Source organism: Kogia breviceps, chromosome 8, assembly GCF_026419965.1.
Source record: "Kogia breviceps isolate mKogBre1 chromosome 8, mKogBre1 haplotype 1, whole genome shotgun sequence".
Lineage (NCBI taxonomy): Eukaryota > Metazoa > Chordata > Mammalia > Artiodactyla > Physeteridae > Kogia > Kogia breviceps.
In genome coordinates, this window is record NC_081317.1 from 113471109 (window position 1) to 113498007 (window position 26899).

Genomic DNA, 26899 nt, shown 5'->3' on the forward strand with positions numbered 1-26899 from the left:
ACAGACTCTCAGGTATAGAGAACAAACTAGTGGTTACCAGTGGGGAGAGGGAAGGGGGGAGGGGATTAAGAGGTATAAACTATTAGGTATAAAATAAGCTACAAGGATATTGTACAACACAGGGAATCTAATATTTTATAGTAACTATAAATGAAGTATAATCCTTAAAAACTGTGAATCACTATATTGTATACCTGTAACATATATATTGTACAGCAACTATACATCAATAAAAAAATAAAATATTAGAAAAAGACAGTATTGATTTTAACACATGTTAAATAGAATCTTAGAGAGTGTACAAAGCCTTGATCTAGACATTTTTTTTGTACCAAGAAAAAATATAATAGTTTTAAGGTTATAAGCGTTTTAAGGATATCAAAAGGGTGAAGTATGAGGAATAGATAATAGCATGCCTTGGGCAACCTCTGGGTAACTTTTGGAAAAAGTTCACCGTTAACCATTAATGGTCCTAATAGTTTGTCAAGCTGAGCCATATTTTTTTCTTTTTCTTGACATAGACAGTTCTCATGTCCACATTGGAAAAAAAGAATTTAGCTTTGTAGAAATCAATAGCTTACTGTAAACTTATATCTGTACAGAACTAAACTGGGGCAATATTATCAAAGATCATCTACTCTGGATCTATCATTTGATTGAATTCCCCAAGTTCAAGTTCTGGGAGCAGCTGCTCGTCCACAACATGGCCCTCCTTTATAAAGAAGCAATTCCCAGCAGGGCATGGAACCCAGGCCTAAATACTGGTTCATATGTTATATCATCCCCTAATAGAGAAAAGTAAAAGAGTTCATTTAAACAATCCTTTAGGGAAAAGCGGAACGAACAGAGGGAACTGAAAATGAGGAAAGAACCTCTAAGAGAACGGCTGAAAGGGACTGCATCCCCTTTGCGTGCATTTGCTGTGAACTCCGCCTTCACCGATTCTCATACCGCACACGCCCTCCCAAGCTCAGAAAGTTCACGAATGTACCCAGCGCAGCTTGTGATTTTACACAACTCGTAGGTCTGACCTTTCCCCAGTGTTGTGCATACTTTGCCACCCGTTTTGTCCCATTGCATTAGAGCTGGGTCTCCAGCTGACACACGCCTGAGTTATCTGCCCCGTCTCCCTTGGACCCTCCCTCGGCTGCTACTTACTCAAAAGGGTCGCTGGGATCCGCCCTCTGCAGCTCCGGAGGGATGGGGATCCTCTTGTAGTACATTTCCCAGTCGAAGGCGCCGCGCATGGCATCCCCGGCCTGGGCCTCGTAGCCAAAGTGATTGTGGTCGATGACATCGATCATGGGGCACACGATGGTTTTGTGGTTGAGTGCGATTTGGTCTGAAAAATGAAAGCACGGAGCAGGAAATGACACGCCTGCCCACGTCATCTCTCACTTCTCTGCCAAGAGAGGCCCTTCCTAACGCATCGCGCTTGCCTTCAGAGCACTTTGCAGGATCTCTGTTTGAATGCTGGCCTTCACGCGATGGGACAGTGATTAGGTGCAAGTAGTGTTGTGGCATCTTCCCCGAAGGAAGTGATGTCCCAGAGATACCTGGCGAGGAGCATTTAGCTCGCCCCCTGTCACAGTTTTGCTCTGACCTGTCCCCAATCTGTCATTTTACGGTGCACCCAACATGAGTGGAGTATATAAACAGTCCCTGTGTTCCTTCAAGCATACAGCTAGAGCCTGCTGAGAAAATACTGGCCTGCTTTCCGGAGGTTCCAAAACGTAAATATTTAACTTCAGGGTGTTTTTTTTTTTTTTTTAGCATCTAATCTTATAATGGCCACGATGGCAGTTCCTCCACTGCCCCCCAGATGCTGGCAGATTATACACAGAATTCTTTGCTCTCAGGCTTACCAGAGGTTTTGCCAAGTCCTATTTTGCTACTGTTCTTTAATATGGACTCTGTTTATCAAAGCTATACATTTTTATCTTCTCTCATCATATCTGAAAATATGTTAGGTGGCCTGATACTACCACTAGTATTCCTGCTACTGTCCAATTCTTGAGCAACTACTAAGTATACTCACGCTGTTCCTGACCCTCCCAGCGATCCCGTGAGGTTGTTCTTAATTATCACTCCTAGTTTACACATGAGAAACTGAGCTCAGAGGAGGTAAACAACTTGTCCAGGGTTGCTCATCTTTTGAGGGCAAGAATTAGGATGCCATCCCTGCCTAATGGTCCTGTGCTAAAGTCTGGGCCCTTTCCAGTTGGCTATGGTGCTTCTCTGAGGCAGAAAGGAGACTTATTTTCCAGTTACAGCTCCAGCTCCTCCCTTGCAGATGGTATTATGTGAGACCCGAACAGCCAGTGCTGGGAAGGGCATGTACGGGTACTTTGGCTGACCTAGAACAGCTACAGGTGAAGTGTTGTCTTCCCGACCATGTGCATTTCTTCAGTATTCACTCCAACAAACTAATAGTGTCAGACAGGCAGAACTTTTAAGTGCAAACATCTGCTCTCTGGTTCTTTGGAAGACCTTTGGATGTGGCGTGTGGAATAAAATGCATTTAAGTCTCTTTAAGAAAGGAAAGACGTAATTTAGAAATAATGAGGTTTGGCTATTTCAGCATGATTATTCTGATGGCACTGATGAGGCAGGTCATGGAAACCACAGAATCCTATGGAAGATCTCCCCCCACATCTACCTTTCTCTCTCCCTTTCTTTTTTTCCCCTTTCTTTCTTTCTTTCCTTCTTTCTTTTCTTTCTTTCCTTCTTTGTTTCCTTCTTTCCTTCTTTCTTTCCTTCTTTCTTTCTTTGTCTCTCTCCCTCCCTCCCTCTCTCCCTCCCTTCCTTCCTTCCCTCTCTCTTTCTTTCTTTCTCTTTCATTCATTCATTCACTCTTTACGTTAATCCCACCGAGGGCTCTGTGGGCATCGTTTTCACCCGGGCAAGCCTTGCAGTGGGCTTTAATCTTTGTCTACGTGGCGTTCCCCCATAGATGTCTTTGACAGAGGAGACCATCATTGCCGTGTCCAAAATATTTCTTCTATCACCTCTGCAGGTATTTGAGTATTAAGGTTTCAGTGACTTTCTTCAGTCAAATTCAGATTCAGGTTAATTTACAAGTTCCTTGACCAACAAGGAGTCCCAAGGTGACCCGAAGAGAATGAGTGTTAAATTAACGGTCAACTTTCCCTTCAAATTTCCTCTCAGCTCTCATCCAGCAGCACCAGCTCGGGGTGAAACCAGCATGACTAATTTTTCATCTGAGGTTTGTGCCCACATTTCAATTTCCAGGAACCAGATAGACTCTTAATGGGAAATTGAAATTCAGGTAAAATCCCAAGGTGAAAAATGAACCAAGAAACTGTGTGGCTCCACCCTTTTTTTTTTTGTTTTTTTTGTTTTTCCATTTTGGAGGATGTGTCAAGACACTGATAGAGGAAAATAATAGATAGTGATCCATCGATCGATCTATAATAGATAGATAGTGATCCTGAGCGTGAATCATTTCTTACCCATCAGGCCTACAGGAAATGAAATGCTTGAATGAGAAAAAGTGGGCTTCTCTGTCTTTTCCCTTTTTTTCCCCTATATTTTTTTCTTGTTAGAGGCATACGAACAATCAGAGCCTTCAGAACTGGCATTTAGGGCTCGCTTTGGTTCATAAATAAATTAGGCCTTGTGCTGACTTGAGTATTGACACCGTATGGGTCAAATTCCGTTCAAGGGAAACTGATGGTTGCTGATGAAACTCTAAATTGCTATGTCCTTGGACAAGGTACTTTTCATTAAAAGCTCAGAGGAATCTCTGGCCATTGGGAGCATAGAAACATCCCTGTTGATTAGGGTGTCTGGGCGCTTGTCTGCCGAGGAGAGTGTGGCTCTGAGATGTGCTGGAGCCTTAGTTGCCGGTCGTTTCCTGTTTCCAATGCAACACAATTTCAATTGATTTTTTTCCCCCCACATCGTTTACTAATGGAGCTTTGCTGGTTCTATCTGAAATCCTGCACGGTTCTCAATCAAAAATGATTCTTTCTGAGGCAGCTATTGTGAAGGAGGTTGTTAACTGGCTTTAGCTCCAAGGCCAGGGATATATTTACAATAAAAGTTGATTTAGTAAAATGGGGAAGAACAGAAAGGAACTCAATATGTGGGCACCAAGAGCTTTTTCGAGACACGCTTTTCCCCTCAGCCTTACAGTTTATTCCTTAGCTACTACTGGGCTTTATCGCTGACTTAATTGTGAAATTTTAAAAAAATACTGATGCTTAGACTGAACCTCATGCAGGTTTTCGAGCTTGAATGGTTTTCAGGACTTTCGTGTTTCTAACAGTTCAAGCAATAGTCTTCTAGTGATCATTTAAGATGTATCACCTGCACGGCAGCTCTGAGTGTTTGAGGGATTGTGTGTAAACATGATGGGGGGGGGGGTCGTATGTTTAGGGAGCTAAACTGGTGCCAGAGTGGAAAAGAGAATGGCCTTATCAATCCTGGGAGAATGTCGGTGCGCTCATACTTTAACTGGATTCTGGGGCTGACTACTTTTCTCATCTCTTAACAATCCTATAATACTTGCTAAACTCTGTGTGTGTGTGTGTGTGTGTGTGTGTGTGTGTGTGTGTGTGTATTTTAATCATACTGTGCTTATAGGTAGTATACTGAATACTTTTTCCTTTTAGTGTTTACTCGGCGAATGTCTAAGATAAAGAAATCAAACCTTTTCAAACCTGAAGTTAGACTGCAGTTGGTATTACCTACAATGTCAATTTCAGCGTGGTTTTCTAGTTACCTGTACGTCCCAGCAATAGTTTGGATAGAATTCACCTCTCCCACTGTAAACCTCGTAAAAGGAGTCTCTAGCCTTTGTGGATGGCGGATGACATAGAAGCGCATGGCACCCTCCCCCGCCTCCCCAGGAGGCCCCAGGGGCCGAGGGTCACTCACTGAGGAGCGGGGGCAGCCAGTTGACGTTGACCTCGCAGTGGGAGTCCAGGAACGTAAGGACCTCGCCTCTGGCCATGGACGCGCCCAGGAGTCGGGTCCGGATCAGCCCTTCCCTTTTCTTGGTGCGAACAATCCTCACTTTGGAAAACCGAGCCATGTATTCTTCCAACTTCTCCTTCAAGTGTTCTGGGAAGGAGGAAGAAGAACGGGTACAGAAAGAACACAGGACGTTAGTTGTGGCAGAATCACTCCCGGGCGTCTGTGTGTGGAGAGCGTGAACGAAGCCCAGCCGAAGCCCATCTTCTCCTCGTTTCATCGCAAGCGGAAAGACTAGTAAGATGTCATGCCTAGAGGTCTCTATACCTTACAAGTTGCAGAATGCTCCAGAAGATGCAAACGCCGCCCTTTGGCCACTGACCCGCTGGCACTCCACCTTGTGGTTTCTGTGGACCAGGGGCCACCAGACTGCAGCCTAGCCAGCCTGCACCCAGGTGGCCATCGGCCCTGGGTCCCTGCTGGTGAAGTCAGGTGAACATTCCAGCATATGGGCTCTTGCCAACAAGAGGGCCCTTTCTGGCAAGGCTTTGCCTAGTGTTCTCTGTGTTGAAAATACTGCATGTAAAAAACCACAGGAAAGAAAAAAAAAAATACCTCTCAAATCAACAGGAACCAAACAGATATTCCCCCCCGTGAGGCAATAGCAAACTGGCGCGCAAGTTCAGCCCCTGGCTCCTGATTTGAAGTGGAAAGTGACTGATGTGCTGTTAAAATTAGATGTGAAGAGGGATAGGCAGATGAGATGCTACACAATCACTGCAGACTTAGGTCTTTAAGATTAGAAAACAAAAATTTGGAAATGTTTCTTGCCTAATTAAAAACAAACAGTGGGAACAAAATCAAATCAGATAACTTATTTATAGACTAAAACATTTCCTACTGGCTGTGATAAAATGCATTAATCTCTCAGTGTTTTTTTTTAATGCCAAATAAGTGTGTTTTGGTGGCTTTCTTTCTGTGGGATATATACTCATCTCTGCTTTCAGTCTCCTGAATATAAAACATTAGGAGGGCTCCCCTGGAGTTTCTAACAAGCATAGTCTAATATTCATTGAAACAGAATCTTAGCGTGCTGTTTGTTCTGTAGGTTTCACTTTCAAACTTTCTCTTCATGTTTGCAATCAAAGACAGTATTATTATTGTCTCGTCCTATGATCTGTAGCAATAGGGATTCGTGGAAGGATTTATAATCTCTTTCCTGTTCTCCAGTTTAACAGATGACAGAATTACTCTGCAGTGGAGTTTCTCTGCATGCAAGGGTTTAGCCTTAGTCTTTTCTTTTTTTTTTTTGGTGCGCCACATGGCGTGCGGTACCTTAGTTCCCCAACCAGGGACTGAACCCACACCCCCTGCATTGGAAGTGTGGAGTCCCAACCACTAGACCGCCAGGGAAATCCTTATTCTTATTGCTTCTGATTATTGGTGAAGTGCTTTAAAAAGTATCAATTTCCGGGCTTCCCTGGTGGCGCAGTGGTTGAGAATCCACCTGCCGATGCAAGGGACACGGGTTCGTGCCCTGGTCCGGGAAGATCCCACATGCCGCGGAGCGGCTGGGCCCGTGAGCCACGGCCGCTGCGCCTGCGCGTCCGGAGCCTGTGCTCCGCAACGGGAGAGGCCACAACAGTGAGAGGCCCGCATACCGCAAAAAAAAAAAAAAAAAAAAAAAAAAAGTATCAATTTCCTTTATTTTTCTTGACTGCCCTATAAATATGTTTTACCAATGGGTCAGTTAAAATATTTCACATTCTAATTTTTACTGTAAAAAAAATACTGGTGGGGTCTTCCACAAGAATATTTTAGATCAAAATATGCCCCCCTCTATTTTGTTTTTTCCGTAATGAACAGAGATCTGCAGATCAGACTCTAGAGTGCAACGTTTACAGGATTTGGAGTCAGGCCAGACCTGGGTGGGAAGTCTGTGATGAGGAAGGATGTGAGTAGGTGCTGCAAACTCCCTAAACCTGACTCGGGGGGAACCTTTGTCCTCTTAGAGGGTGGAGGAGGGTCAAGCTTTTGACTGAAGACCTGACAGTGCTCATTCAGTAAACATTTATTAAGCCAATAACTGGAGACCCCGGTAGATCACTTGCACTTAGGAAGAGAAACAGCATTTCTTCTTCTCTTTAAAATATGTATTTATTTATTTATTTATTGGCTGGCTGCCTACGGTCTTAGTTGCAGCACGTGGGATCTTTCGTTGTGGCGTGTGGCTCGTGGCGGTGCGTGGGCTTCTCTCTAGTTCTGGCTCACAGGCTCCAGAGCGCATGGGTTCTGTAGTTGCGGCGTGTGGGCTTAGTTGCCCCGTGGCACGTGGGATCTTAGTTCCTCGACCAGGGATCGAACTGGCGTCCCCTGCCTCGCAAGATGGATTCTTAACCACTGGACCACCAGGGAAGCCCCCGAAACAGCATTTCTAAATAGCTGAAGGAATGCCTTAGAATGCTAAGTCTGAAAGATGAAAAATATAGACTTTTGTATTTCTTGGTGAGCTTTGGATAATTCATCATCTTCCGTTTATTGCCAATTTAAAGCGAAACAGTTTTGGCTAGCCATGAACGAGCTGGTATGAGTTGATGGCTGTGTGGTAGAGTCTCACCTAGGAGGCTGGCTGTCCCGTGTCCCTCTCTGCTTTGAGCCAGGTGTGCTGTGCCCCCTCCCCTTGGCTCTCTCCTCCCCTCTCCACTGTATGCAAGCTCCAAGGAAGATTCCCAAGGGCTCTACAGCCCAGTGCCACCTCTGAGGGAGCCTGGAGCTCACTGTCTTGTTAGGGAAATGAAGCAGAGGCCCGCCATCCAGGTGTCCTATCAAAGGCATGTTAAGTGGTCGGTGATCCATACGAGGGCTCTGTGGGTACCAGTTGTGAAAGGCCTGTGTTCTATTAGGACTTCGCACAGTAATCAATGTTTAGGAAAACTTTATAATCTCATTCCTGTAATGTGTTCAGTCGTTGAAATCCTTCTGTGTCACCAACATACCAACAAGAATCACTCTCTAAGTTTATTTGTACATCAGTTGTTTGGACCACAGGACATACCGTCTTGTGGAAACAGTGTCCCCCCCAGTCATAGGGGACTGAAAATAGATCATGCACAGTTGCTAAGCCCACCCAAACAGTGTTCTTCACTCTTTCTTTAAACCTCACGGTTCTTCTGTCAGATGTACCACTGTGGGTAGCATCTCGACAATCTGAGAGCATTCACTGCTTTCCTCTCTGACCCCTAAGGACTACAGGAGTCTCTTCTGGGGGAGAGGAAGATTAATTCTCTGGAGCTGCGTATGAGAAAGTGCTTCTTTCTAGAAGAGATTTGCCTACCACGTGTCCCAAAGCAAGAAGCAGGGGGTTGTCTATCACCTGTGAGGGATTGTCCCGACTTGGGATCTATGCTTCCACACTTTCTAGTTTCTAGGAAACTCTCTGGAACTTGGTGGGAGCATCTCTACATGTTGCCTTTCCCTCTCTGTACATTTTCTGATGCTGTGTATTTTTCTTTTATCAAAGCCCATTTTAATGTACTAAAAAGACTGTCCAGTATGAATTCACTAATCTCAAGAGGTTTGACCCCAAAGTGAGTCCATTAAGTGTTCAAATCAATTCCTCTAATTTGAACTCTGTGGTAATAATTAGATTGCTTTGCCTCCGAATAATGTTCTAGTTGACTGCCCCTTGGAGGGGTCTGTTATCTCTTAGTAGTTCAGTTGTAACATCTAATTAACCATAACTCACAATGAAGATGGGTATTATCCATCTGATTAGCAAATTAGGTTCTCATACAAGGGAGTTCCTGGGTTTGGTAGAGATGGCTTTAAATTAAAAACAGTTTGCATTTCTTTTGTATGAACCGTTTTTAGATTCATTTCTAAAATAGTATTCAAATGATTTTAAACATGATTTTGTATTTTAATTCAAGTACAGCATCTTTGAAGATCCCTTTTGAACTCATCTCATTTTAAAGAATAACGAGAATGTATGGTCGTTTTATAAAGCAGACATTTTGTTAAATAAATTTATATTTATTTATTTACATCTTTATTTTGGCTGTGTTGGGTCATCGTTGCTGCGCGGGTTTTCTCTAGTTGCGGCAAGCGGGGGCTACTCATCGTTGTGGTGCGTGGGCTTCTCATTGCGATGGCTTCTCTTGTTGCAGAGCACGGGCTCTAGAGCGCAGGTTCAGTAGTTATGGCACGTTGGCTCAGTAGTCATGGCTTGCAGGCTCAGTAGTTGTGGCGCACGGGCTTAGTTGCTCCGTGGCATGTGGGATCTTCCCGGACCAGGGCTCGAACCCGTGTTCCCTGCATTGACAGGTGGATTCTTAACTTCCCTGAGCTACCAGGGAAGTCCTAAAGCAGACACTATTTTATTGACTAGGAAACATCTGTAGAACCATTAACTTTTTTTTTTTTTGGTTGGTGGCCCTAGACTAGTGGTGGGTATATTACTGTTAAAATCCACTGAGTGATACCCTGATGACCTAGAAGAATTAATATAATTTCAAACACGACAATTTCTGCCCAAGGTTTATTGTATCACTGGGAGGTAATAATGAAATGATGAGTTTTACTCAAGTGAAATTTTGGTGTCTTGCTACCGTGAACATTAAATGTAGCAGTTTTCTGAACACTTATGCGCCACAAACTGACACTATATTTAGTATTTAGGGTAGCAACTAAGCACTAAAAGGTCACCTTCAATGATTTTCAGTCCAGAGCCAAGGACATGAGTTGTAGACCTATTACTGACTGGCCCTGTGCCTTTGGTTAAGTCACTTCAATTTTCCTCACCTATGGAATGTGATGGGTTGATCTTAAATATTCCTTCCAGTTCTACGATTCTGTGATTTCTCTTGTCAGGTTTTACTTATGGCATAGATCTTATTGATCAAGTATTTCGTTTTTCCTAAAAAGCACCCTAATTGTTGGTCTTTTGGTGTTTCTTTGGGCTGCGTGTCACTTTGGAAAGCGAGAGTCAAATCAAAATAAAGCTGACACGTATCAGACGTTTAGTCAAAAGGCAAATGCCAGGGTCTTATCTTTGGTCAGTACAGCATCTGTCTAATCTCCTGCAGCTCCCTGTCTATAAGACTGTCACTGATATCAAAATCATGACCTTGAAGCACTTTAAGTTCAGCAAAGATCTAGGTCTGTTCAATAAGTTATGCTTATTATGTCAGAAAAATACAGTAACAGAGTTTAGACAGCTTTCTTGTCTACCTATGAGAGAGTGTTCCCAAGGGGACAGGGAATCTAAGTGACCATCAGTTTTACAGAGCAAGGTCAGGGTTTCCCGAGTGGTGGACTCACCAAAGGCTGGACAAACAGCTGCCCTGGGCTCAGCAGCTGGCATTGTTGCCAAGTTCCTTCTATCTCCTTCGGATCCCCTAATTTAACGTCAAGGACAGAGCAAGAGGGGCAGGAGACCCTACTGATCTGGAGATACAAGTTTCTATATCTAAATACATATTATAGAGCTGAAATTTCTTTGATGTTTATACTCTGGTGTTGGTAGATAGAATGTAGTAGAATATGGCCTTAAGAGCATATAGAATATATGTTAGTTATTGTGGGTGATACCTGATGATGAAGTGAAATGTGTTATAAGCACACAGAAATACACATTCCTTAAACCTTCCTGGTTCATCCTTTTACACCAAGAATATACTCTTAAGTATTCTGGGTAATCTGAGGTCTTATCACAGTGACAAGAAGTACTTCACAATTAGAGACTGTGAGACATTCTTCCACGTCTCAATCTACTTGACACAGGCCATGGGTATATTTTAATCCCAAGTGGCAGTGTTAAGGATAACTGTCTACTTAGCAATGTAGAGACATTTTCTATATTCTTTATACAGGAGAAATGTACAGATTTTATGTCTCTAGTTAACTCCAGAAAGCTGTCAATCTCTTTACGCCCTGGTTGACCACACTAAGTATGTCCCTTTTCATAGCATTCAAATATAAGCATTTCATATTATCGCTAGAGCACAAAAAATTCAACCAAGAAAGTATTAGAATTGCTGAAACTGTATCTAATTGCTTCTATTATGATTTCAACTGAGTTCTGTTTCCAAATGTCTTACTTTCTATTCTTTTAATGTACAAAGCATCTTGAGTCATTTGGGAAATAGCCAGGACACTAAACTTAAATAAATAGACAACATATATTCCAGCTAAGATTAAAAAAAAAAAAAGAAGAGATAGAATGTCACCCTTTACAACCCCTAATGAACTAATGGATCAAACTAACATCACAAAAGGAGCCAGATCACCTATTCTGTGCTTCCTGATGAGGGAACACATCACTGCCTATAAAGCATTCTTGGCAAAGTGCTGAATCTGAATTCGGTCATGCCTATAGATCTAACTACCAACTTATAGGAAATAAAGGATTGATGAATGTGTGAAATGGCACGTCTGGGAGATAATCAGCAAAATCCAAACTATAGAGATTTCTCCAGGGGGAATGGCTTGATTTCTTCAACAAATAAATTAGAAGAAAAAAAGAAAAAAAGAAACAGAATCCTAAAGATTAAAAGACACTTAAGAAATATATCAAAGGAGAGGATCTAACGTGGATCCTGATTCAATGATATAGTTGAGAAAAAAATAAAAAAAAGCAGCCCCTGATGTCTGGGAAGTGGTCTGACCCTCACGGCCGGCCCAGCCATCAGGTTCTGTTGGACAGAACCAACCTGCAGACCATCAACATACGACAAGCTCACCGAGACCATGCTACAATGCGACAAACATGACCACCGTGAAACCCACGATATTCCAAATATTCCCCTCTTTCAGCTAAAATGTGCGACTTCGACTTTTTACCAATTGCTTTTTTATGTTGTGGAAAGGATTTGAGATTTGTTTTTTTCCCCATGAGACTCCCTGGTTCCACTCAAACATGGGAGGAGAGAACCGGATACCATTCTTCGGGGGTCCTTTGTATTTCTGCATGTTCTGTGAATGAGGCAACGTCTACCATTTGTTCTGGATTAGCTTTTCAAGGATGTTTATATAGCGGACAGATGGGGAAGACAGAGGTCTGTGTTTCTCGCAGGAGCAAAAGGCCATTTTATTTGCAGCCCTGGAAGGTGGAGATAGCGTTTCCCTCTGCATGCCTGCTGTCCATTATACAAGATTGGAGTTCCCTCATTTCCGAGAGGAGGGAAGGTCACCAGTGAAGGACTGGTAACCTTTCATGACAGCTTTGGAGTTTTCTGACCAGGGCATGGAGAGGAATCTAGGGGAAGTGGATGTTGGTAGTCACACATGCCTGGCATCCTGTTCTTACGCCCAGCACCACCCGGCTGTGGCTCAGCTGAGCTCCACTACACTGCTCACTTTTTTCGTGTGATTTTCTCCTCTTGTTAAATCCTTTTAGTGTCTGAAAATATCTCTGACGTCACACACACATTTCATAGTGAGAAGCAGTGAGCTTTGGTTACCTGGAGAATTCTGATACTTGTCTGTGATCTGCCCTTAGATCCCACATTCCCACATAGAAAAGAGGGATGGGATACATCTCAGCGTGGGGTCCACTCTTGGCCGGTCAGCTCAGCTGGACACCTGGCAACTTCTAGGGGGTCCTCCTGTCTCTCAATCTCTCTTTCTTTCATCATGTGCTTAAAGAACAGCTAATTTGTAGGTTTGTATGTTTTCAGGATAGCTTTAAATGTGTGACATGCTCAGAGGAACACAAAAGAAACGTCACAACATGGGTTCTACCCCCAGGGTATAGCACCAGTGGAGTAGTAAAGGCCGTGAATGTAATGCCCGGCACGGAAAGCTTCCTTCTCCACGGTTAGAACTGCAAATGCGTTTAGTCTTCTCTCTGGGAAACACTCAGATATCAAAGATTATTTGTATAATACCTTATGAATCAACGCCCCCAAAGTGAAAAAAAATATAGGTGCCACATCCAGAAAAGGATGAAGAACATTTTCAGAAAAAATATAGTGTGTGAAAAGGAGAGAAAGGAAAAAAAGGAGAAATCCATCGTTAAAATATTTATTTTTTTCATCATTTTCAAAATTTAGTGTATATCCTCTTAGAACGGGTTTTGCAAAAGAGTAAATAATAGACTACTTCATACAAAATATTTTGGCATTTGGGTAATAGCCTGAAAACTGCCTGTACAAATGTGTACATACATAAATGCCTATACAAACATTGCATATCTGTGATACAGCTTTTATTTCGGTCCATCTGTCATTTGATTTTCACATTCATTGCTTATTTCAATTTTGAGAAAGTAATGTGTATTTAGTTATAGTAGAAATATTTGAATTCGATTTTTCCTTTTCCACAGTATTTGCCTAAGGACTGTTTAAAAACTGGTCTTGTCTGATGATTCAAATATTTCTCCAATAATTCATATTTAGATTATTATATATTTTCCTAAGCATTTTATTTTATTTATTTTAATTTGTATTGGAGTTTGGTTGATTTACAATGTTGTGTTAATTTCAGGTATACAGCAAAGTGAATCAGTTATACATATACGCATATCCACTCTTTTAGATTCTTTTCCCATCTAGGCCATTACAGAGTATTGAGTACAGTTCTCTGTGCTTATACAGCAGGTTCTCATTAGTTATCTATTTATATTTATAAGTGTGTATATGTCAATCCCAGTCTCCCAGTTTATCCCTCCCCCCTTTCCCCTGGTAACCATAAGTTTATTTTCTACATCCGTGACTCTACTCCTGTTTTGTAAATAAGTTCGTTTGTACGCTTTTTGTTTTAGATTCCACATATAAGCAATATCATATGATATTTGTCTTTCTGTGTCTGACTTACTTCACTCGGTATCCATCCATTCTAAGCATTTTATAGTTTTCAAGTCATTGTAATTAAAGGACTTCTGTGAATGAATACAAGTGACATAATCTGAATATAAAATTTATAGTTTGTAACTGTTCTGTTTACATGAAACTAGAATGAGAACTGTATTTTCTCTACTCAGGCAATATAAAATTTTGAAACTCAAGATTATTTGCTTTGTATCATTTCTTCTGATGTTGTAACTTCTGCCTCAAAGGAAAACTATGTGAATGGAAACTGGGTAAAACTCAGAGGTTTTTTCTTTGAAATATTTTTGCTGAGAATTTTGAACTCACCACAAATTGATCCATTTTAATACACTAGAAACATTTCTACTTTTTAATAATTCAGTAGTTTTATTTTATTTTAAACATCCCGTGTATAGCAAGGAATAGGTCACATAGTTTATAAGTTTTCATTTGCACCACATACGTGATCATTTAGCCTAAATGCACAAATGTAGAAGTCTTACCATCAACATTACGAAAAGTCATTGGTTCAGTGTTATACTATTTGACCCTGTAAATATTTAAGAATTTTGCCAAAATAGTGTTAGGCTTTAGTCTGTAAACATTAGAGAATAGTTTCATTCTAGAAAAACATTACACGTAATGCACTCTTTTAAATAAAAAACCCTATATAAATATCGGTTGAATTATCAGTGTTGACATAGGAGAAAATAATCTCTAAGCTCATCTAGATCACCTCTTCCTTTCACCTATTTAGTTTATTTTTAAAATTGTGGTGAAATGCACACAACATAAAATTTACCATTTTAACTACTTTTAGTATAAAGCTGAGTCAGTAGTGTTAAGTATTATATAATCAAAATGGTTGTCCAGTTGTGCTACAGACTGTTTGATCTTGCAAACTAAAACTCTAGAACCATTAAATAAGTCCCATTTCCGCCTCTCCGCAGCCCCTGGAAACCACCATTCTACCTTCTGTTTCTATGAGTGACTACGCTAGGACCTCATGTAAGTGGAATTATACATATATTTGTCGTTTTGATTATTGGCTTACTTCACTCAGCATAATGTTCTCAAGGTTCACCCATGTTGCAGCCTGTGTCAGAGTTTCCTTCCTTTTTAAGGATGAATAATATTCCATTGTATGTATAGACCCCATTTTCTTTATCCATTCGTTAACTGGCATTTGGGTTGTTTCTATCTTCCGGCTATAGTGAATAACGTAGCTATGGATATAGGTGTACAAACATCTTTTCAAGACCCTGCTTTCAATTCTTTGGGATCTATACACCCCAAATGGAATTGCTGGAGCACACGGTAATTCTAGTTTCCATTTTTTGAGGAGTCACCACACTGTCTTCCATAGCAATTGCACCATTTTCCATTCCCACCAGCAATGCACAGGACACTTATTCAATTTTAAAGCCCTTGTGATCTTTTTGGTAAAATGTGTATTCAAACAAATCTTGTTTTAGTTGAATGTGGAGGAGAACTCTAGCCAAAGTCTTGAGAATGACCTAAAAGTCTTGAGAAGAACCAGAAAATTCCCCAGTGACTCTTCCTAATCCACGGAATATCACATATTCTATAGAGAAAGAAAAATCTGAGTACTGACGATGACAGATACTTTGAGTGTAGAATACACCAGCTCTCAAAATAAGAAAGGAGCACAGATGCCAGTTTCAGGACTCAAATTGTACAAGAAAAGCCTCTAGCACATGTTTCTTTTTTTCTCACTGTAATATAGACTGATCAAGAACACCTTATTTGAAAACATCCTAGTTCCCAGTCTAAACACTCCTTGTGGTTTAGAGTAAACAACATCTGATTACAGGCCAGTTCCTCTCTGCACTGTGCCGGCCTCTTCCAACCTCAGGCATGAGGCCTGCAGGCTCCATCAGGGACCCCCAGAGCCCTGCCCTCTCTCAGCCTGAATGATCAGTTCTATACTTTGTACTTAATTATCTTAGTTAATCTCCTCATATTTACCAATATATTTATCTTCTCATTCTTCCCAGAAAATTCACTACTTGTCTTTCAATGATTCCCCTAATCTGTAAGCCTGTCAGAAATGCACATTTTATACGATAATTTGTCTTGAGACATAAGAGGCTTTAAAAAATAAATTTAACCAAGAAAAAGACATCAAAAGGACCAGTATATTTATGCTTTTTTTCCTCTAAATCCCTTAAGGGTAAAAGTCCTATTCATAAATTTCACACTTTTCCAACTACTTCAACAACTTCTTTTTTTTGTGTGTGTGTGTGCGGTACGCGGGCCTCTCACTGCTGTGGCCTCTCCCGTTGCGGAGCACAGGCTCCGGACGCGCAGGCGCAGCGGCCACGGCTCGCGGGCCCAGCTGCTCCGCGGCACGTGGGATCCTCCCCGACCAGGGCACGAACCCGCGTCCCCTGCATCGGGCAGGCGGACTCTCAACCACTGCCGCCACCCGGGAAGCCCCAACAACTTCTTAATATATTTTGCTGGGCGCCAGGTTATGTGATTTTAAGCTGATTGTTTTTGTATTCCAACATTAATGCTACTGCTAACTATTGATTTATTTGTACCCTCACAAACATTCATACCTTGGAATAAGCAGTGTTTTGTGAGCTGGTTTGACTCCTAGCGACCCTCTTAAAAATGGGGACTAAGTGAATTTTTCCCCTCAAAATAATGATTTTTCTGTAACTTGTTTTCCTAAGACAAAATCAAGTCGAGAAATAGAAACAATTCCAAGGTCATATGAGCCCATCAACAAGGCTAGTCACAGGGTGACATCACAGCCTCCCAGTGAAATCAAATGCTGCTTGTATCAAATCAGCCAGCTACACAAGATCACCTTTGGATCCAAGGGATTTGAAAATTCATTTACGGAATTTTTAGAAAACTCAAAGTTATAAAAAACGGAAGCTGGGATGCCTGAGAAAGGGAGAAATTGATCTTCAGCAAGTGAAAAAGCATAAAATTCAGGCAGAACAAAAAACAAAAACAAACACAAACTATAAGATGCCATACACCAGCACAGATATCAAATGGGAGAAGCAGAATCTCTGCCCTTTTGAAAGTACTTTCAGTTCTGCATTTCTCTGGAGTTGAAACAAACCTAGTGTCATTCACACATACATGCTACAAGCCATTTTGTTTTTCTTTAGTTTCTCTGAAGCATCTATTGGAATCACTGGGTGGGAATGTTATATGGGTAGAGTTAGAGGGACCAGTAATCTCAAATTAGCACGTGTGTGAGTGAGTGAATGCTGTCACCCAATACCTGGCAAACCAGCCATAAAAACCTCTGGGGTTTGGCTTGACTTCACAATAAATAAAGACAAATTGGAAAGAATCCCTCTAAACCGTTAGTGTGAGAAAAATGCTATGTCAAAATTTCAATTTAGATGAGACCAGAACTAAATTAAATATCTGGGAATTGGTCCTGTTCCCAAGGCTTCCGAAACTCCCAGTCCCTAACAATATTCTTGTACTGCAACACAGGAGGAAGCATGCAGGAAATGAGCTGTCTTCCCTTGTTGAGGAAAATTGACTTGCTAAAGGTACGTCCTCCCAAGGCATTGCTCCATTTCTTGATAATACTATTAAAGAATGAAAAGGAGAGGGACCATAGAAGATATTGTCTTGGCTTAAAATTGAAAAAAGAAAATATAAAGAGGACCAAAAATGTGTCTCATGTCCTCAAATGAAAAGAACCAATAGAATAAGTAGCAAAATATGACAAAGCAATATACGGAAATAATAATAATATCTATATTTATTGAGTGCTTATAATTTCTATTCTGAGATATATTCATGTGCTAATTTATTACATCCTCATTTTACAGATGAGAAAAATGATACTCATTTGCAAATGAGGAAAATGAGGGTCAGGAAGGTTAAGAAATTTGCCCAAGATCATACGGTAAAGGGAGTCTGAAATATTTTAAGTACTCAATCAATGTCCGTGATTACACGTCAGGAGGAAAAGAAAAACTTGAACCCAAATGTATCCATTAGGAATCTTTTCAATATAGGGAATTTAATGTAGTGAATTAATAGTAATATATATATAATTATTATAGAAGACCTGGAAAGTTTAGGAAAGTGGAAAGAAGAGGAAAAAAATCAATAAGAATTATACCACTAAAAGTCAATCGCTGTGAATAAGCCAGACAGAGAAAGACAAATACTGGGTGATATCACTTATATGTGATAAAAAAAAGTCAAATTCATAGAAACAGTAGAAAAGTGGTTGCCAGGGCAGGGGGTGGGGGGAATAGGGAGAGGTTGGTAAAAGGGTAGAAACTTTAGTTATAAGCTGAATGCGGTCTGAGGACCTAACGTAGAACATGGTGACCGTAATTGGTAACAATGTGTTGTGTGATTGACATTGCTAAGAAGGTAGAACTTAAATGTTCTCACCAAATATATATATATGATGATGATGTGTTTAAGTTGTCATGTACGTACATCAAATCATCATGTCTTACACTGTAAATATCTTAAAAAAGCTGAGAAAAAAACCAATCACTGCTTACATTTTCCTTTACCTTTTATGCTTCTATTTAGAGCCTACATGTTCTTTTAAAACTAAGATTGAAATTTTCCATGTCATTACCTTGAAATACCATTTCAAATGTGGAGTAATTTTTCCTTATTGTTGATTTAGGTTGTTTACATGATTACAGCTATGACTCTTATATATAATATGTAATGAATATTTTGTGAATAAGTGTTTTCTGAATCTACAGTTTTCCTTAGGAGAGATCCCAAGAGCTGAAACCAGTGCATCATAGGGTAGGAGGCTGTTGAGGTGAGAGGCTGTATGAAATGTCTAATTAGAAGAGGCTGAAACTCTGTCTTCATTGGCTATGGAAGCCAAGGAGCTTGGAGGAGGCAATCGGACTTGAATGGCCCTAAAATTCGTTCTCTTCTTTACTGAAGGAGAACTGAGGCCACCTCTCACCACCAAATGGCCAAACTGTCAGCACCTCCCCCTTGTCTGCCGATGAAGGGAATGCACTGTCCGTGCACTCATATCAGACCACCCTCTCCACTTGCGCCCTTGATCCTACCTTCCTCATCTGCCCACAGACATGGCTCCTGTAGCTGTCCCGTCTCTTCCTTGCACCTTCATGTTTGGTCCTCTACTGAGTCATTCTATCTCGAAGCCAAAACACTGCCATATCCCTTTTCCTAAAAAGCAAACCTTCTTTGACTCACACCCTCCTCCAGCTTTTGCTCGACATCAGCTCCACGTTTCAGCAGGATTGGGGGAGGGAATTGTCTAGATTTGCATCTCTAGACATTTAGCCTGACACTTCATCTTCTCCCATTCTCTCTAAATCCACACCTTTTGTGTGTGTGTGTGTGTGTGTGTGTGTGTGTGTGTGTGTGTCTTGATCTTGTATTTCATTTTTTTTCTGGTATATGGTTAACTTTATTTTTTATTTTTTTTAACATCTTTATTGGAGTATAACTGTTTTACAATGGTGTGTTCGTTTCTGCTTTACAACAAAATGAATCAGTTATACATATACATATGTTCCCATATCTCTTTCCTCTTGCGTCTCCCTCCCTCCCACCTTCCCTATCCCACCCCTCTAGGTGGTCACAAACCACCGAGCTGATCTCCCTGTACCATGCGGCTGCTTCCCACTAGCTATCCGATACCCTACGTTTGCTAGTGTATATACGTCCATGCCACTCTCTGAAATCCACACCTTTTGTTCATTCATTCAACATGGTCATGGGGATACGTAAGCATAGCACTGTGCTAGAGCCCATGCTCTTTTACCCTTTGAAACAGGAATTTTTTTTTTTTTTCAGGGGGATTCCTCTGCTAAGATAAAGACTCAGGGTAAAAGGGATGTGATGTGAACAGTGGCTGAGAAGGTAGAGTAGGAAAGGATAGAGGGAGTTCTAACCAAGGAAATAATTTTGAAATTCACTGACAGAAGAGAAAGTGGGTTCAGAGGCTTAGAGGTCTGTCTGTGAGCAGAAAATACTTCTGTGTGCACCTGCAGGGGTAGGTCTAAGATTCATACTTCTCTGCTATAGCCAAGAAGGCGGGGGTCATGAGCCAAGATCTGGTTCCTGGAAAAAGCCTGAAGTGGTGAGAGCCCCTGGCTTGAGTAATTGAAAGCGAAACTGGACCAGGCACTATGAAGTATCATGTGGCAATCCTCTCCAGGGAATGGGGAAAATGATCCAATAGGTCTTTTCCATCTTTACTTCCTGTGACCTCTGGCTGTTGACGTCACTTTCCCTCGTTATGTCAAAATGAATTGCCTACTTACCACTGAACTCTAGAGAGTGCTTTTTCTCCCTAGGCAAGACAACAAACTAGCATTTACTACATGTGCTTCAGTTCAACTTCATCAATGTGCCAAGGAGTCATTTTAAAATGGGTAATATTACTTCCAGGATATTTTGCTTATTTGCTGGGTACCTGGTTCCCCTTCCCTGTCGAGCCAGAGCTCCCCCCAGTTTTCGAAGATATTCTGAGGACAATGAAAGGTATATTTGCAAACTGGGAAGTCAAATGAAATGACATGGCCCTTAGATTGCCAACAACCTCCAGAGCAGGGTCATTTATTAGTACTGGAATCTGCGCAGGTTGGTTTTTCTCCATAACAATGAAAACTGAAAAACACTAGATGACTGCATTTATATTCTACAGTAGTGCATATATTTCTTTTTCTCATGCGGGCAGAAGGAATAGAAATTGTTTAAATTTCTTACCAAGAAAGAAATAAATGGTGTACTTGTGAGTTTTATACATATATGTACACACACATGTACATACATAGATACATACGTGCATATATCACTCAGTCCCTAAGAATAAGTGAAAGGTGACTCATTTGTAATTTATTCCAAAAAATCACTGTTTCCTACACAGTCTTGATTAAATGAGGCAATAAATCGTATGTCTGGAACCTGCCAAGTGTCTGCCAAGGCACAGGTTGGCTCCGGAATTAACGAGGACAGAATTTTGGAGTTTTATAGTCTGTCACTTGCGTGACAAGTAATGATAAAGGGCAGCAGTCTTCTCTACTGATAGGCTGGCCACATATTTTTCTACTGTAATTCTTTTGTTTGGCCCTGTTTATCTTCATTTAAATGGGCTGTATCTCCTTGAGCCCCAGCAACAATATATATTTTCCCTACTAATGATGTGTCTCCATGGTCCCGGGGTTATTTTCACACTTGATGAAGTTCACCCATGGAGGGACCACAGTCAGTCAGTGTGCTGCCGATGGTGCCGGACAGGACGTTGATTTTTCCCTCTCTCAGTGGACAGACAAGCCCTGCATTGTTAGAGGTACCAAGGCTCCACTCCCGGGAGAGGTTTTTCCCAATGACTTTGTAAGGATCATTTAGCCTGCAAGTTCTGCCCGTCTCTCAAAATTTGTGTTAGACCACATCCCTGGTTTCGAATCTGAGACTACTCTTTCTACCTATTGCATGAAGATGAGAATAAACTATGACAAATGATGAGCTATTAAACATTAACTAATACAACTAAAAATGAACAAGTTAAGGGCAGTGCTAGAGACGCCATGCCGCTCTTTGAACGATCTGTGAACAATTAAAATGTAACACAAGGGTGGCGCAAGGCAGCGATACAGTGAATGTTGGGGGCGCAGGGCACAGCCCTCAGAGTTGTGTAGCTTACGATTTCAGCAGGACATAGTAAAATTTCAGATGGGGAGATGAGTAATGTCAGAATAAGGCTTATTTACTGAAGGTGTTTGGTATAGATGGTATAAAGCTTCTGAAAGGCAGGATTCTGGAACTTGGATGAGTAAGATTTACAGAGATGAAGAGGAAAAAGGGAAGGCCAAGTTTTGGGAATGAAGTAATAACCAAGCCAGGACATAAGCCGGCCTGAGAAGGTCCTTTATTACAGAAACACACCCCAAAATGAAACAACCGACCAACCAACCAACCAAATAACAACCCCTGCTTGGGTAGATCCTTGCAAAAAAATACCAAACTATGAAATTATGTGAAACCAGAGGAAACCAAAAACACTAAAACAAACTGTCATCTGAACCTTCTCTTATTTTTCCCTTTAGTGACTATAATTTCTTAAATGTTTTCATTTGCATATTGATATTTTGGGGGTCTGGGTAATACATGCATAGGCAAAATGTTTAATACAAAAGGGTATATTTTTAAAAATAAACCCCATCTCATACCCTCAGTACTCTATTATTCCTTACCAGAAATAACCCCTTTTACTAGTTTATAAATATTTCTAGGATATTTTAACCATATGGAATTATATATACATAAGTGTGTGTATATTGTATACATTTAATGTGTAATATATTTATACGTATGAATGAATTTCTACTATATATTTACACACATGTATAATTCTATATGCTTCAAATATCTTAAAATATATATATTTAAATTGATTATATATACATAAATGAATTTCTATCATAGTCTGTTAAACTCTAAGGGGATTTCTCTTGAAAATCTGGCACTATGTTGTACTACTGGCCATAGAAATACCCTTCATTTATTTATGCTCATTTTGTACTAAGAAATAGTTTCTTTTTCCACCATATGTTTCTGGTGAATTCTCGTGAAATCTAACTAAAAGTCATCACTAGAAGCATAATGAAATGTCCCAGGTGGTTCTGATATTGTCAAGTTGTCCTGGGAGAGGCACCAACATGATAAACGACACCAGTCCTGGTGCCTGGGACTTGTACCATTTGGCTCTGGGATCTTTCGACCAAATCACATGGACAGGAGCTTGTCATGGTTTCTAACAAAAACGAACTCTTAGTAAAATGTCAAGAGTAGATAGTAGTGTAGCAGAATCCAAAGTGCCTTTTTATGTAAGTCTAGAGCCAAATCTGAATGGGGACAAAAAAGGCAAATCATGAAGTATTGAATTCATATACTTGTGGCCACGTTATATGAAATAACAGGTTCAGAAAGATGCCCAGAAGTTCTGTTGGGCAGCCTTCTCTGACAATGAAGTTTGAATAAACTTTAGGGTCACAAATAGATATTAACGTTTTTTTGGGAAAAGGAACAGAGACTTAAACTAGTTCAAGCAAAAGGTGTATTTAATGGAACCCGAAAGCAGGAAGTGTAGCTGGATTGCCCTAAAATTTAGATTAATTTTACGGATTAGGAAGCGAGGGCTTATGGAGGATAAACAACTCGCCCAACTCTAGTCCACATCAAAGTCTATATCCTTTCCCATGCACTGAGACAGGATAAAACAATCTAAGGACAAAAAATTGAAAGAAGTTTCCTTATTATTTTTTTTCTAATTGACTTTATTCTATGATTCATGAATCCGGCAGCATATCTAAAAGCTAGAAGAATCCTCCCAAATTTCCTTATCGCTGAAAACACTTTTCCTGGCTAAACTCATATTTCTCCAACATATAATGAGTAGCACTTCTCTAGTTCCTGCATTTTAATATAGTGTTTCGAAAGGAACAGAGAAGTAATTCTGTATCTCTTCTCTGCTCCGCTTACCTCTGCTTAAGAACTGCTCTTGCCATATTTGTTGGTTTACAGTTGTTGGGTGATTTACATTTACAGTGTAATTGCTGGTTTACACACCCATCACTACCAACCAGTCCATGAGTACTTAGCATAAAGTTTAGACTTAGTGAGCACTTGGAGGGTGATTTTTAATGGAAGTAAAATTGAATTATAGTCTCCCCTTCTACATATGAGAGGCAAATCTCTTTTTTCCCTTTTGTTGTAGTTAAGATGTGGAAAGACATTGTGATTTGAAGGAAGAGTGACAGAGAAAGACGAGTATCATATGACATCACTTATATGTGGAATCTAAGAAAATGATACGAATGGACTTATTTACAGAAGAGAAATAGACTCACAGACATAGAAAACAAACTTATGGTTACCAAAGGGGAAAGGTGGTGGAGAGGGATAAATTTGGGATTAACATATATACACTACTGTATATAAAATAAACAACAATGACCTACTGTATAGCACAGGGAACTCTACTCAATATTCTGTAATAACCTATTTGGGAAAATAATCTGAAAAAGAATGGTTATATATATATATATATATATATATATATATATGACTGATTCACTTTGCTGTACACCTGAAACTAACACAACATTGTAAATCAACTCTACTCCAATATAAAATAAAAATTTAAAAAATGATTAGTAGTGTTTCTAGGGTGGGACCCTTGTTCATTAGGCCTTAGTCTGAAATGCAGTCAGGGGCGAGGTGGTGGTAGATGCTGAATGCCAAGTTCCTTAAAGAATTTATCTGGCGCATAATAGGGGACCAGCCATGAGTTCTAAGCAACCTGCTTCTTGTAGTACTATAGACAACAAGATGAGTGGTAACAATTTGAAGAAACAATCAGCAAATATAAGGAGCCAGAGAAATTTTGCTTCTGAAAGGAGCTGTCTTCATCATTTGTCGTAAGGTTAACGAGGTCCAGAGAGAACAGGAAACTTGTGTATGATCATATAACTAGTCGTAGGACTGGGATTTTAGTCTCATTCTATTATCTAGGTACCTTGGTGTTAGACTGGAGAGTCTGAGGTAGTCCCCCTTCTCGAATAACGTCTTCATCATGCTCTAAGGACTGAAATAGCTCTGTCCAGAGAAGAGTGCTCATTTCACCACTGTCAGCCTGTGGTACCCTCTGCACATCTCTGAGACCAAGGAAGTTATTGTCCATCCCTCAGGCAAGTTCTGGTACCAAAACAACTTGTGCGCAAGTGAGGATATTTGAGCCCAGTCAATTCCATATACTTCTCATTCATGTATCATCAGTGTGGTCAGTGAGCATTATGGATATACCCAAATATATTGTACCTACTCTCTCTCCATCCCTCAGCGGCTTACTGCATGTATTGCTCTGTTTTCTCCTACTCTTGAACACCTCTCTTCCCTAAGTCTTACAGCTGTATCCCGCATAACCCTTGCTCTGTCACAAACATATCTCTGTAGTCTCAATTTTACAAGAAACATCTCTGTCCTCTCTCCCTTTCTCTCTCTCCTCTCTCTCTCTTTCAGAGCACACAACTCACAAGCACCCTGGAGGACTTCCTCTGAAGAAATCACTCAGATCTTCCACATTTCATATCTTTGAGGACCAAGACGGAAGCAGCCTTTTTAATGCTTTCAGGTGATTAGTCTTCTAGTCATGTCTTAGCTTGGGGGCTTAAACAATAAGAATTTATTTCTCACAGTTCTGGAGGCTGAGAAGTTCAAGATAAAGGTGCTGACTAATTCTTGCTGAGGCTTTTTTTTTTTCGGTTTTCAAGCTGTTTCTTGGAGAACGTGTGGTCTGGCAGAAATGGCCACCCTGCTGAGACCCATCCCCACTACCCCAGACCAGCTTCTACCTGGAAGCCTCCCAATCAGGAGAGTGTCAGCAGCTCTGCGCTCTCCCCATGTCTGCTCAGAGCCTGGGATTGTGTCAGGCAGCAGTGCCCACGGGGGCCTGGAGAAAGCCCGTCAGGTTGAGAACTGGGAGAAATGATGGTCAACCTGTAATAAAGCAAGTTCTCTACCTTCTGGAAGGCGTGAGTGTGTCTGGGGTAGACAGCAGCAAGGTTGCTTTCCCTCTGCTTCAGGACGTCCAGTGCAGAGGACTCGCTTCTCCAGGACCTGCTGGGACACTTTCTTGATCAGTTCATCACTAATTTTCTGGAGAATACTTGTCCATCTGAGACGGGGTGAAGAGATTCTGGTAGTAAGCTTCCGTGCAGAAGATGTTGGCCAACAGAACCTCATGGTCGCGGTTCCGGAGCCCCATGTGGGTAGAGCGGCTAGCCCGTGATAGCACGGCCCTCATCCCATACAGGTTGATGAGGATGTTGGCTACTCGCTTCAAGACCAACTGCTCCTCCATGATAGCGAGCTACCTTCTCACCATGTCCTTACAATAGAGAGCGACAGAGGGGGAGAGAGAGAGAGAAAACTGGCCTCTCTTCCTCTTCTTATAAGGACATTAATCCTATAATGGGAGTTCCACACATATGAACTTATCTAAACCTACCTAATTACCTCCCAAATCCCCACCTACTAATATCACATTCAGGTTAGGGCTTCAACACATGAATTTTGGGAGAACGCAAGCATTCAGTCCATAGCATGTTATAAACCAAACTGACCAACTCATTGGCATTGATACTCAGCTGTGCTATGCTCTATCAATCATTGTTTTTTTTTTTTCCATCAGTTTACTGGCTGCTCCCTCTCCCCAACTTGAGGATATTGGGGCCAGAACAATTCCAAAACCTGTCTACACAGTTCATCTTACAGCTTTGTCTCCTTGACTTCAGTAGCACTTAATTTCATCATACTTCAGTCTCCTATTCTCAGGACCCCATCTTGGGTTTTGTCCTCACTCTAAACTGCCCCATGACACAGGAATAATAACTCTAGTGTCTGAATCTCAGATCATAGTTTCCTATCACCTGCTTCTTCCTGTGTCTTGACCTTCTGCTTTTATGCCATCATGTTCTCCATTTTCTTCAAACCCAACGGTTTGCTCCTGGTACCCATTCCTTTCCTGTCCCATGTGAATTCCATGCTTCAACATCTGAACCCACATTGTTGATTCCCCTGACCCCACATTCCCTCGGAACACATTTGGCCAGACTTCATCTCTGGATCACACTCCTCTGTGCTCCGTTCTTCCTAAACGGAGGTGTCAGAGTTCACACTGAATAAAATACAGTATCTGTGCCTATGGGCACCACAACAAATATGAAATGCTCCGATCACAGCTGGACACTTGGGACTAAACCTCAGCCCTCTCACCTCTTGGTGAGCGCCTTGTCCAGTGCCCTTTGATGAATCACCTTTACCTGTCCCTTCAAGCTTCTGTTCAGGTACCACTCCCCACTGTACCAGTCAAAGATGTTGGCTTCTAGTTTTCAGTGAAGGTTAGAGTTGACTTTAGCTTCTCACTAAACTGTGCTCCTTGAGGTCACGGGCCACGTTTTGTTCGTTTTTATATACTTAGCACAGTACTTGGGCATATCCTAGATAATAAATATTGAACGAGTAAATGTACCCTTTCCCTATTCACAAAATGATTGCTGTCTACATCCCAACTTATCTAGTCTCAGAGGATGTGTTTTGTGCTGCTGAGGACCAACCTCTTTGCTTGC

General features: G+C 41.1%; 1 protein-coding gene across 3 annotated transcripts in view; it reads right to left on the minus strand.

The window, feature by feature from the left end:
- Positions 1 to 26899, minus strand: part of GALNTL6 (polypeptide N-acetylgalactosaminyltransferase like 6) — a 1725164-nt gene that overhangs the window by 194443 nt on the left and 1503822 nt on the right. For all 3 annotated transcript variants that reach the window (XM_067040058.1, XM_067040059.1, XM_059071079.2), the window contains exons 5-6: positions 4903 to 5088; positions 1159 to 1342 (exon numbers count right to left, since the gene is read on the minus strand). In XM_067040058.1, coding sequence (XP_066896159.1) covers positions 1159 to 1342; positions 4903 to 5088 — 370 coding nt within the window. The remainder of the gene's footprint in view (positions 1 to 1158; positions 1343 to 4902; positions 5089 to 26899) is intronic.